The sequence below is a fragment of the Cololabis saira genome, chromosome 9, assembly GCF_033807715.1.
Source record: "Cololabis saira isolate AMF1-May2022 chromosome 9, fColSai1.1, whole genome shotgun sequence".
NCBI classification, from domain to species: Eukaryota; Metazoa; Chordata; class Actinopteri; order Beloniformes; family Belonidae; genus Cololabis; species Cololabis saira.
Genome location: NC_084595.1, coordinates 13737243 through 13750225, shown reverse-complemented (window position 1 = coordinate 13750225; position 12983 = coordinate 13737243). Strand labels below are relative to the sequence as shown.

The 12983-nt window shown below is 46.9% G+C and overlaps 1 protein-coding gene across 1 annotated transcript in view; it reads right to left on the bottom strand.

Annotated features, from left to right (window-relative positions):
- The window catches only part of LOC133451464 (neurogenic locus notch homolog protein 1-like), a 54984-nt gene that overhangs the window by 18401 nt on the left and 23600 nt on the right, over positions 1-12983 (bottom strand). Inside the window, exons 9-20 of the mRNA XM_061730519.1 lie at positions 12414-12527; positions 9749-9862; positions 8632-8865; positions 8434-8544; positions 6808-7000; positions 5616-5761; positions 5421-5534; positions 3406-3525; positions 2345-2497; positions 2023-2251; positions 770-971; positions 527-680 (exon numbers count right to left, since the gene is read on the bottom strand). Of these exons, the coding sequence (XP_061586503.1) occupies positions 527-680; positions 770-971; positions 2023-2251; positions 2345-2497; positions 3406-3525; positions 5421-5534; positions 5616-5761; positions 6808-7000; positions 8434-8544; positions 8632-8865; positions 9749-9862; positions 12414-12527 (1884 nt within the window). The remainder of the gene's footprint in view (positions 1-526; positions 681-769; positions 972-2022; positions 2252-2344; positions 2498-3405; positions 3526-5420; positions 5535-5615; positions 5762-6807; positions 7001-8433; positions 8545-8631; positions 8866-9748; positions 9863-12413; positions 12528-12983) is intronic.

Genomic DNA, 12983 nt, shown 5'->3' with positions numbered 1-12983 from the left:
ACGCGTACCCCTGGGGGTACGTGAAGGCACGCCAGGGGGTACGTGAGATTTTAAAATATACATATATTTAAAAAGTAGCATCCATGCAAAAATCCTTTAAAAATAAATATTTCATAAATAATCGAGGAAAATATAAGTCTAAATTCATAAAATGAATTTTATCTTCAGGAGTAGGCTATTCAACTTATTATCCTAAAACCACAGAGTATCCCCCACACCAGGATGGTTCCACCTAACCTGTCAAATGCCACCTGGCTTCACCTGTCAATCACTTGGACCAACGATGGAGTCATGGTTGAAGCATAGCAGCAATATTTTTATGTTTAATAAATCAGTTACTGATGGCACAGTGCTCTGTTTTAGGTCTTTTTTTTTACAACCAAAAGTGCTTTGCGCTGGTTAGGGGGTACTTGGCTGAAAAAATATTTCACAGGGGGTACATCACTGAAAAAAGGTTGAGGACCACTGCACTACCCGACCCGTGAATCAGACCGGGGGGGGGGGACGGGGGTCGTCTCCATCTCACCTCTCTGCTTGGCCGCCACCTCACAGGAAACGCTGGGGACGTCACAGTAGAGGCCCGTCCAGCCGGTTTGGCACTCGCAGCTGTAGCTGGTGCCGCGCTGCCAGCACGTGCCGGCGTTCTTGCAGGGCGACGAGTCGCACCAGCGCACCAGGTTCTGCAAGCCAGAAAAGGCGTGACGCGGCGGGTTTAAACATCAGGTTACGATAACAGACGTCGTGATGAGCAGGTCAGGCGGCCACTAACCTGGCAGTTGAGCCCTGTGTAGCCGTGCGGGCAGGTGCACTTGTAGGTGCCGTAGCTGTCCTGGCAGGTGCCGCCGTTCAGGCAGGGCTTGGAGTCGCACTCGTTGATGTCGTGCTGACAGTAGCTGCCGGTGAAGCCCGGCGGGCACAGGCAGGTGAAGGTGTTGATGCCGTCCACGCAGCTGCCGCCGTTGAAACAGGAGCTGCGAGATGGGAAGAGCCGGCGGTTACAACACGGGCCCGTGTTCAGAGCAGCGGACAAGCAAACTCAGACTGAACAGAAACACATTCCCCCCGGTGGATGGATGGATGGATGATATATAGATGATGGATGGATGCAGAGCCGTCTGGGAGATTTGCGAGGCTCTGTGCGAAATGGCTGGGGGGGACCCAAATTTTTGGGTTTTTCGGGGCGGATCAGGTGTTTATATGCGCAATTTTAACTCTCCAATTAGCAAAATACTGGATACCTTCCCCTGCCTCATCATCATTTGGCTTGCCTCAACGCGGGGCCCCGCAGCTGCTTGAGACCCGGTCGGATCAGTGATTTTTGTAACAAATTTATCAAACGAGCCTTTCAGAGAGGCATTAAACTCTTCCATTTTCTTTAGTTTTTTTCTTTTTTCATCCCCTGATGGAAATTTCCTGAGTCTGTCTCGTTCTCTCGACATTGTGTGACAGTTTGTTCCAACTCCACCCGTCTGGATCAGAGCAGCTTGTGTCTGCGCTTGGTCTGACGCAGTTGTATTAAACAACAGACACGCACATCATTGCACATATATTTATTGATATGCACAGACTAGTACACATTTAGGTCTGTAATGGAACGTGACTGTTGATATTTATAAGGGAAAAAAGAAAAAAAAAATTGAAAAAAAAACCAAACAAAAAAAAAACGCCCATAGCGCGAGGCCACGTGCGGTCGCACGGTTCGCACACCCCTTGCGGCGGCCCTGGATGGATGGATGGATGGGTGGATCGCTGGATGAAATATAGATGATGGATGGAAGGATGGAAGGATGGATGGATGATATATAGAAGATGGATGGATGGATGGATGGGTGTTGTTTTTTACATTGACTAGAATGGAGATATAGTAGCCCCGTTAAGAGTAGCCCCTCTTCCCATTTGGCTGCATCACATGATCATGACAACGAAGCAGGGATTCAGAAAATCGATTTTCTGATGATTTAATGTTTTAAAGCATGACTACCCCCCCACGCGTCTCTGCCGCGCCCCCCGGGGCCCCCGTACCTCTCGGTGCAGTCGGGCGTGTTGTTCTCACAGTGGATGCCGCTGAAGCCGGGGGGGCAGGTGCAGGTGTAGCTGTTGACGCAGTCGGTGCAGTTGGCTCCGTTCTTGCAGGGGTTGCTCTCACACTCGTTGATGTCCTCCTCGCACTTGGAGCCCCGGAAGCCCAGCAGGCAGCTGCACAGGAAGCCGTCCACCTCGTCCCGGCAGAGGCCTCCGTTGCTGCAGGGGTCTGCGGGAGAGCAGCACATCACTCACACCCGGACTCTCTGGATCCGCCCTCGTACCCGACGGGAGGAGAGGCCGACACGGCCGGGGAACTTACTGGGCTTGCAGTCGTCGATGTCGGTCTCACAGTTGCGTCCGGCGAAGCCCGGCTTGCAGCTGCAGCGGTAGCTGCCCAGCGTGTTCTGGCAGGTGGCGCCGTTGCGGCAGGGACTCATCACGCACTCTTGGATGTCCACCTCACACGTCTGGCCTTTAGGAGAGGAGAGGAGACAGACTTCATCAGACATACATCTACAGGTAGAAACGCTTGGATGGATGGATGGAAACTTGATGGATGATGGATGGATGGATAGATGGATGGATTAATAAATGGATGGATGGATCAATAAATGGATGGATGGATAGATGGATGGAAGGATGGATCAATAAATGGATGGATGGATGATGGATGGATGGATCAATAAATGGATGGATGGATAGATGGATGGATGGATCAATAAATGGATGGATGGATAGATGGATGGATGGTTTGATGGATGGATCAATAAATGGATGGATGGATGATGGATGGATGGATCAATAAATGGATGGCTGGATGGATGGGTCAATAAATGGATGGATGGATGATGGATGGATCAATAAATGGATGGATGATGGATGGATAGATGGATGGATGGATGGATGAATGGATGGATCAATAAATGGATGGATGTTGGATAGATAGATCAATAAATGGATGGATGGATGGATAGATCAATAAATGGATGGATGGATGGATGGATGATGGATGGATCAATAAATGGATGGATGGATGGATGGATCAATAAATGGATAAATATAAAACATCAGCCTTCACTTGATTAAAAAGTTTGGATCTGTTCAGTTTCCACATTAAAATAATTGTATTTCCCTCTGATTGTACGGCTCAGCCGTACAAATCTGGTGGTACAAACTCGACCCGTTACTCCAATAAACACTCCAGCCAGGACCTTCCTGCTTCGCTGATAAGCGGTGCAGATACGAGCAGCTGCAGATATCTGGACCTATGATCACGTTACTCAGTAACGTTCCCGCCTTCTCTCAAAGTGACGGCCGTACGTCCGACCATTGAGCGTTTCTGAGCGCGGCGTCAGCTGACTCTCTGGCGGGGAACACTACCTTGCCATCCTTCAGGACAGACGCAGGAGAAGCTCAGATAGTCCTCCAACTCCTGACACACTCCTCCGTGCTTGCAGGGCTCGGAGCCGCAGGGCGCCATCAGAGTTTCACAGTTATCTCCTGAAACACACAAATACACCCAAAATTAAAAAAAACTCATGCTCAGTTAGACCGGAAAAAAAGCAGGATATTAATTATGATCACATACTTCGCTAAGAAATGCATACTTTTACTTTGGAAGGATGATTCCCCTCCAACGTTCAAGTTTTTTTTGGATCAAATTTCAGTTTTTTTACCATTGGAAAAATTAACTTTGGAAAAATACAACCGTGGTCATATCTTTCAAGAATTTTGGTTTCCATTATTTTCAAAACTGGAGAATTTTTCCAAAAGGGACCAATGAGTATCTCTATTTTCGAACTTGTGCCTTATATGTATGTATGTTTGTATGTATGTATGGATATATATATATAGCTTGATATCGCTGTTGCTGCCATTATTTTTTTTATTTATTTATTTTTTATTTATATATATATATATAAATACATTTATTTAAGTTTGTTCTCCCTTAATGTATGATTTTTTTAATTTTTTTTTTCCCTAGGGCAATTATGGAGAGGGTAGGAATGTGGGTAGAATAGAAATTGTGAATGTGAAAATGTGAATTGTGAAAATTATTGTGAAATAAAAATATATTTAAAAAAAAAAAAAAACCTCATGCTATCAACATTTGCTGGAATCGTTATCACGCAGGAGTGGTGAACTTGGAGGCGACCTGACCCCCGTGAACACAGATCATCTTTCAATCCGGGTTATCAGAAGACTTTAACCAGGTTCGGCGGAGACACGTCTCCATCTGCCTCCACAACACACTTGTCCTGCAGGAAGCCGGCGCCGGCTTCCGGCTATTGTGAAGCCATTTGCTGTTCTGTGAGACAGGAAGCAGGCGAGTAGGAAATGTGTCAGGCCCCCCGTTCCCACCCCGACACCAGCGAGAACCTTTTTATTATTTAAAGAGCTGCGGATTCCAAAAAACACAAGACACACACAAGAAAACGTGCCCTTTGTCTTTCCAGCATTATCAATAAAGCAGCTGGCATGAAGGCGCTTCCCAGGGAGCTTGGGTGTGCCGACGTGTCACCGCGGCGAGAGGGGAGCCAGAGGTTTGGTGTCTTTCAGCTAAAGTTGCCTTCGACAACGAAGAATTGTGACTAAATATCACCGTCAACGAACCTTTATCACCTGAGGAAAACGAGATGAGACGCAACGGAAAATGCTGGTCATGTGACGATAACGATAATTAAATACATAATGTAATAAAAACGAGACTAAAATGTAGATTACAGAATAAAAACGCAGAGCTCTAGGTTAATGTCAATTAAAAACAAAGTTAAATAGAGAAAGGGACCGATGGCCGGACACGCAGGGATCTGCTCTGGGGCTGGAGAAGAAGAAGAACCATCTTTGGATACACTTTCCTACAGAGACGTGGAAAAGAAAACCCAATGTGTCGTCGAAAAAGAAAAAGACGGGGAGAAATGCGGAAAAATAAATGTGTTGTAAACTCAAATTAGAGTCTTCTGTATCTGGAATGAATGTATTCTTGAGTCTATAAGGTAACAATAATATAATAATAAGATAAACCTTGTTTGAATTGTAAAGTGGGTTTGACTAAATACAATCTTTGACTAAAACGAGACTAAAATGGTCCTGGACAATTCTGACTTTTAGTCGACTGAAATTTGACACGACTAAAAGGAGAATGAATGCGACCAAAATGAGGTAAAAACTAAAATGATAGCTTGACCCAAAGACTAAAACTCAAATTGAAACAGGCTGCCAGAAACAACACTACTCTCAACTCGCAGGAAGTCTTGCAGCTGAACTTTACTCGACAGTTATTTCACCATTTTTCCTCCTCGGCCGGTGGAAAACGCCGGCCCTGCGAGGAAATACCAGAACGCCAGCTCGACAAACAAGGCGTCGCCTGGAATCATCTCCCGCTGTTTTCCTACCCGTGTACGGCAGGACGCAGTTGCACTTGTAGCCCGCCACGTCGTCCATGCAGGTGCCCTGGTTCAGGCAGGGGTTGGAGGCACATTCGTTGATGTTGGTCTGGCAGTTTGGTCCTGCGGCCGGAGAGAAACACAGGTCAGTAAGCATGGCGGGCGTAGCCCCCCCAACCCCCCCCCAAACACACGGGTACGGACCGGTGAAGCCGGCGCGGCAGCTGCACACGTAGCCGCTGGTCATGTCCTTGCAGGTGCCTCCGTTCATGCACGGGTTGGATTCACACTCGTTGTTGTTGATGTCGCAGTTCTTGCCGCTCCAGCCGGAGTCGCACAGGCAGTTGTAGCTGAACGGGGAGAAGGAGACGCCGTCAGCATCAGAGACTGCGTTTACATGCATCAATAACCCTTTTAAAACCCGAATATTGGCAATAACCCGAATTTGCACGGCCATGTAAAAACCAATAACCCCTTTGAATAACCCGAATTTGCTCATATTCGGGTTTTTAAAAACCCGACTATGACCCCTGGGTTACTCCTTTTAAAACCTGAATATTCGGTCATGTAAACGCCAAACGGAATATCCCGATCAAACGGAACATGAATTTGTTTTCTGCGCATGTTCTGTTCACAAGGAATCCTGGGGCCGGATTCACAAAACATTCTTAAGAAATTTTTTTTTCTTAAGTGTCACTTTTTTCTTAAGTTCAGTCTTAAGAAGAAAAAAGAGAAGAAGTCATATTCTCCAAAAAAGTTGGCGCGTGCAATGCAATGACATATTTTAAGAAGTTGGAAAAATAAGAAATTCGTAAGAAATGACAGTTCTTAAGACGGTTCTTAAGAAAATATTGAGAAATTTCACTTAAGAACTTTCTTATGAACTTCTTAATTTTAGATCTTAAGACATTTCTTAAGATCGTTCTTAAGAACATATTGGTGAATCCGGCCCCTGGTCTTTTGAGTCCAGGAAGTTCTTCTAAAAACGGAGAAACGCAAGACCACACCACACTTTTGGATTGAGGAGGAGACTAATCACTGCATAAATGTAATGAAGGATATGAACATTTTGGCATTAGTAGACGGTAGAAAGTACGGGGATAGCGAGATTTACAAGAGGGTGAGCGAAAAATTGCGCAAAGCAGCATTTGTTTTGAATTTGGATACAGGAAGAAGAAGCTGAAATGATGGTAATTGCGTCATCACATTCTCTGCGCGTCACTGGTTTGATCCAGATATCCCAAATGATTAATTACCATGTATACAGGGATAACCCTGTTTGCTCACGCATGGAAACGGAATATTCCGAATGTTTCAGTAACCGGAATATTAGCAATAACCCGAATTTTGACTGCATGTAAACGTAGTCAGAGACCACGGCGGGTTCGCGCCTCACCCGTTGACCTTGTCCTGGCAGTGTCCGTGGATGCAGGGGTTGCTGAGGCACTCGTTGACCTGGGAGAAGCAGGTGGGGTCGTGGTAGCCGTCCGGACACACGCAGGTGAAGCCGTCCACGCCGTCGATGCAGGTGCCGCCGTTGTGGCACGGGTTGATGGCGCACTCGTCGATGTTGATGTTGCACATCGTACCTGGAACAGATGCAGAGTGTGAAGCGTGTGTGTTCACGTCACGAAGCGACTTCGTTAATGTGTAAACTGCGGTTTGATGGATCTCCGAGGTCAGGGACCCGTGTCCAGCCTCCGCTGGCCGGTGATGCTTCATGGAGATGTGTTTATAACACACCAGAGCGGCTCACACACACAACTCTGTACCTAACGGGGCGCTGCGGCCGGCGTGTCGATGTCGGCCGCTTGAAGCACCGACGCCATTCAGCCGGCGAGCAACATAAAGGTTTAAAAGGAAGGAGCTTTTAAAAGCTCAACTTTCAGAAATCTTTCGGGGAATCTTTTCTCCTGCTCAAATATCCGGTGACACTGTGTGTGTGTGTGTGTGTGTGTGTGTGTGTGTGTGTGTGTGTGTGTGTGTGTGTGTGTGTGTGTGTGTGTGTGTGTGTGTGTGTGTGTGTGTGTGTGTGTGGTTGGGTGGAGCTGGAAAGCAACACTGGCTGAGCCTCAGAGGAGTTTCCACTCGCCTGCCATCTGTCCCCCCCCCATCAGGGCCGTGCCCCCCTGTCGCCACCGTAGACGCCCTAATCCCGCCCTTTAAGCTCGTATCATTCCCACACACTGCTAGAATATGTGTTTGCCCAAACTTGAACAGAAAAAGGTTTGTTCTCCTCCGTTTCCTTTGTTTTGATCTGATGTGAAACGTAAATATAATCAGCCTTTGAGGCGTCATTAGTCGGGCTTAAGACGTCAAGATGATCCTTTTCTGAAGATTAATGCTTGAAAGCGCAGCTTCTTTTTCTGTTACTTCTTCCTCTCTTGAAAAAAGTCCCTCAACTTCCTCCTTGTTCTCGTCTGGAAGCAGCTGAGATCTGTACGGGTTGACTCCCACGCACTGGGCCTGTGTTGAAAAAATCGATTTTCCGATTCTAAATCGATTCTCATATTAATTCCTAAAAATCGATTCTTATGTCTAAAGATCGATTTATTTTTTTATTTTCATCATTTTCGTCAGGTGAACTTTAATCCCAGTAGTCGGACACACAGTTTGTCATGACACTTCTGAAAAATGGCAGGTGCTTCATGGCAATATGTGTGCTTGGTGACAGAATAAATTAGATAAGCTAAAATTATTTGTTTACTGCATAAACTGTTGCAATTTCTTTCTTTTTTGCACTTTAAATGGATATTGAAAGGCCTGTTTGAGTTATTTATTTCTTAGTTATTTAACAATAATTATTGTGAAATTATTATTTCACTAGTTATTTTACAGTCATATAATTCAGGCAACAGCTCAAAAAACATTTTAAATAACACTCAGCCAAATCAATATCGATTCGGATCGAATCGAATCCTGATAATCGATTCTGAATATTAAGAATCGGAATCAAATCGATTCTTGACATTTGAATCGATACCCAGCCCTACGCACTTCTAATGATATCTCAGTGTTTTACCTGAGTAGCCGGGCTCGCAGGCGCACTCGTAGCCGTTGATCTTGTCGATGCACGTTCCCGAGTCGCAGGGGTTGCTCTTGCAGTCGTCGATGTTGACTTCACAGTTGATCCCTGGGGGGGGGAGTGTTTGCTGTTAGTCACATATCTGGTAAAAAGCCCCACGAAGCTGCGCTCGCATCCCCGGCGCGCGGCGCTCACCTGTGGTCCCCTTGGGGCAGCTGCAGATGTAGGCGTTGTCCCGGTCCTGGCAGGTGCCCCCGTTCCTGCACGGCTGGCTCAGGCACTCGTTGATGTTGGTCTCGCACAGCCGGCCCGTGAAGCCGGGCCTGCAGTGGCAGCTGAAGGAGGCCAGGCCGTCCACGCAGGTGCCGTAGTGGCACGGGTCGGGCTGGCACTCGTCGATGTCCGTCTCGCAGTGCCGTCCCGTGTAACCTGGGGGGGCGGGGACCGTCAGCTCAAGCCATTCCCTCATCACGGATACAGATACCGTATTTTCCGCACTATAAGGTGCACTAAATATATGGTAAAATACTGTACTATAGTGGCTGGGGTTGAGTTACATATCTACGTGATGGAGCTGCGCTACAGGAAATGCTACAAAATCCTACAGCAAATGCAAAAAAAAAAAAACAAGAAGAAAAGTACTGTATGTCAAACTTTATTAACAAAATAAAAACCAGCAGTTGCCATTATGCGAGTCAGCGTCGCTGCTGTTGTCTTGAACGTCTGTGACGATTCCTGACGTTTTTAGCGCCGTTACTTCGGCGACACCAACTACATTACCCATAATCCCCCTGACTACAGTAACAGAAATTACCGTAATGATCATATATAAGGCGCACCACATTATAAGGCGCACTAAATATATGGTAAAATACTTTACTATAGCGGCTGGGGTTGAGTTACGTATCTACCTGATGGAGCTGCGCTACAGGAAATGCTACAAAATCCTACAGCAAATGCAAAAAAAAAAAAAACAAGAAGAAAAGTACTGTATGTCAAACTTTATTAACAAAATAAAAACCAGCTTTGCTCCGTCTCGTCAAAGTCGCCATTAAGCGAGTCAGCGTCGCTGCTGTTGTCTTGAACGTTGGTGACGATTCCTGACGTTTTTAGCGCCATTACTTCGGCGACACCAACTGCAGTAGCTACAATCCCCCTGACTACAGTAACAGAAATGACCGTAATGATCATATATAAGGCGCACTGCATTATAAGGCGCACTGCCGGTTTTTGAGAAAACTAAAGGCTTTTATGTGCGCCTTATAGTGTGGAAAATACGGTACTTTTAGTCTGGGGTAAACAGCTTCTTTACCTTCGGTGCACTCGCAGGTGTACTTGTTGGGCCCGTCTGTGCATTTGGCGCCATTTTGGCACGGCGTGCTGGCGCACTCGTCAATGTCTATCTGGCAGAGGTTCCCGGTGAAGCCTGGAGAGACAACAGCGGGCTGTTACTGTGTGTGTGTGTGTGTGTGTGTGTGTGTGTGTGTGTGGCTGCACAGACTCTCGGACCGGTTCCAGTCCTAATCCCGAACCCATGCTACAAGCGCGCTCAACAAACAACTAAATCTGCATATTAATTAACAACCGCCCAACACGACGAACTCTCCACTCTCCCTTTCATTTCTTTTCAACGCTGCTCTCCTCCAGTGGGAGACGGCCGGCGTATGGGAGCCGGTTAAACCGAGGGAGGGAGGGAGGTAGAGAGAGAAGCGAGGGAAGAATGAAAGTTGTGAGGCCTCCCGACCAAAGGGTGGAACACAAAGGGGGGTCTGTCTGCTCAATGCAGCGCCAAACTGAGCCTGTTGCCTCCTTTGTCCCCCAGAACCTCTCCATCACAATGCGTATTCTCCTGCCTTGCTTCTACCCCGTCCCCGGCCCCCCCCTCTATTTCAGGCCTGCCTCCAAAAGGACCGGGCTTGACCTTTAGCGCTGCACCATTCAAACGCTGGGGCATTCAGAATCCAGCAGCAGGCTGCGTCCTTTCTTCCTGCTGCTATTCTCATCACTGATATTCTGGTCTGGCCTCTGTCCCGGTCCAAGGACTGGTAGGATGTTCTGATGAGGAGAAGTTCTGCTTCCTCCACGATGTGACAGAAACACAGGTGAGATGGTGAGGAAGCATTTGTGAGACGTCTCCCTGTGGACATGGTTTTCTGTACTGGCTTCAAGCAGATATGCAAAGGAATGTGGAGACATTCAAACACTAACTAAGAAATGTCATACATTCTGGATTCATTACAAATCAACTGCCTTTTATTATTTTAATATTGCTGATCATGGCTTACAGCTTAAGAAAACTCAAATATCCTATCTCAAAAAATGTGAATATTCTGTGAATCTTAATCTTAAACTGTAAGCCATAATCAGCAATATTAAAATAATAAAAGGCTTGCAATATTTCAGTTGATTTGTAATGAATCCAGAATGTATCACATTTTAGTTTTTTTAATTGCATTACAGAAAATAAAGAACTTTATCACAATATTCTAATTTTCTGAGTCAGTCCTGTAGGGACTTTATGAAAAACACCAATGGAGAGGTGGATGGATGGATGGATGGACGGAAGGAGGGATGTGTGGATGAATGGATTCTTTATATTTCATTGTAGCTGCATCTTTCTTCCCAAAATGTAAACCGACGACTGAACTGTAAACAACCTTTGTAAAAATAAGAAAATGCAAAGATGACCATCAAAAATCCCTGGTAACCACTGATAACCATTGATACAAACTAATCTGTCCACATCAGCTTCACTGGTTGTTTTTTATTGTTGAACCATAATTTGAGAAAAATGATTTTCATTTATTGTTTCAGTAAATGATCATTTTTCAGTTTTAAGTTGTTTCAATTCAGTTCAGCAACATGTTATTGATCCCTGGAGGGACCGTAGAGGTGTGGCCATCGTGGAGTTTTCTTTCTTGAATGGAAGTGCACCAATAACACTGGTCCCCCCCCCCCCCGCACACACACACACACACACACACACACACACACACACACACACACACACACACACACACCGCCACAGCCAGGGAGGGGGTTCGTCCCCAGACTGCTGGAATGAGACATTGTGCTGGCGCCCAGCGGGGTTTCCATGGTTATTCCATGTACAGAAATGAAAAGAGGGGACTGCGCATCGGGCCTCGCAACAGGGACACATTTGCATCTCAAGCAGAGCGGTTGAAACAACCCCCCCCCCCTTTCCTGCTCCGGCATAACGGTCTGTATGTCTCACAACACAAACACACATTGCCCCCCCCCCCTCCTGCTTCCTTGCGTAACCCCCTCTCGGTGTCGCTCTCAGAGTTTTCTTAGGGGCTAAGCACTCGCGTTCACTCGTCTTCATCAAGTCTAAAGCGTTCTTGTTGGGGCGTCTTTTCTACTTTTCTCCTTCCTGTTTTTCCTTTTTCTCTCAGCAGTAGGAATCCAGCTTCCCTCCACCCGGCCGCCCTTTGATCCACCCGACATCGCTATTTTCCTTCTCCAAATCCCAACGAAAGAATGCAGCACAAAACACCTCCCCTTCTTTTCTCTCATTGTCTTTTATTCCTACTCTGTCCAATATCCTAGTGGCATTCCTCCACTCCTAAACAAAGCCCAAACGTCTCACGTCCAGCGGGTCTCAGACGGCGTCCTGGCCCTAGAGGCCGTGACAGACGCTCCCCGGCTCCCCCGCAGGACACCCCCGGAAGTGCAAGAGCACCTCTGCCTCCCGTCGTCAGCTCTCTCTTCATTCCCAGCCACACTCCGTCTCTCTTACATCCACGAGTTTCTGCTCAGAAACTCAGAAAGTTTGTTCTCTCCCTATAGATCTGCGTTTCTCCAGCTCTCATGCCGGGATGCTCGGGCCTGCGTAAGCCCGCCTCAGGGCTGGGATTACCGCCGTCCGGAGAGGTGTTTGTGTGTGTTTGTGTTGGAGGGGAGAACAGAGAGAGGGAGACGGGGAGAGATCGACCCCCGCGCCGCGGTAGCCTCACCTGTGGGGCACTGGCAGTGGAAGGCGTTGATCTTGTCGATACACTTGCCGTTGTTGGAGCAGGGGCCGTTGGCGCACTCGTCCGTATTGACCTCGCACAGCTTCCCCTCGTAGCCTGGCCAATTAGAGGAGAGAGGGATGGAGCCGTTAGACACCGAGGGAGAGAGGGATGGACCGGTAGACGGAGACACCGAGGGATGGAGGGATGGAGGGATGGAGCAGTTAGACGGAGACACCGAGGGAGAGAGGGATGGAGAGATGGACCGGTTAGACCAGGGGTCGGCAACCCAAAATGTTGAAAGAGCCATATTGGACCAAAAACACAAAAAACAAATATGTCTGGAGCCGCAAAAAATGAAAAGTCTTGTATCAGCCTTAGAATGAAGAAAACACATGCTGCATGTTTCTATATTAGCTAGAACTGGGGGAAGATTTTTTTTTTTCATTATGCACTTCGAGAAAATAGTCGAAATGTCGAGAAAAAAGTCGAAATGTCGAGGAAATAATCAAAATTTCGTGAAAAAAGTCGAAATGTTGAGAAAAAAGTCAAAATGTCAAGAAAAAGTCAAAA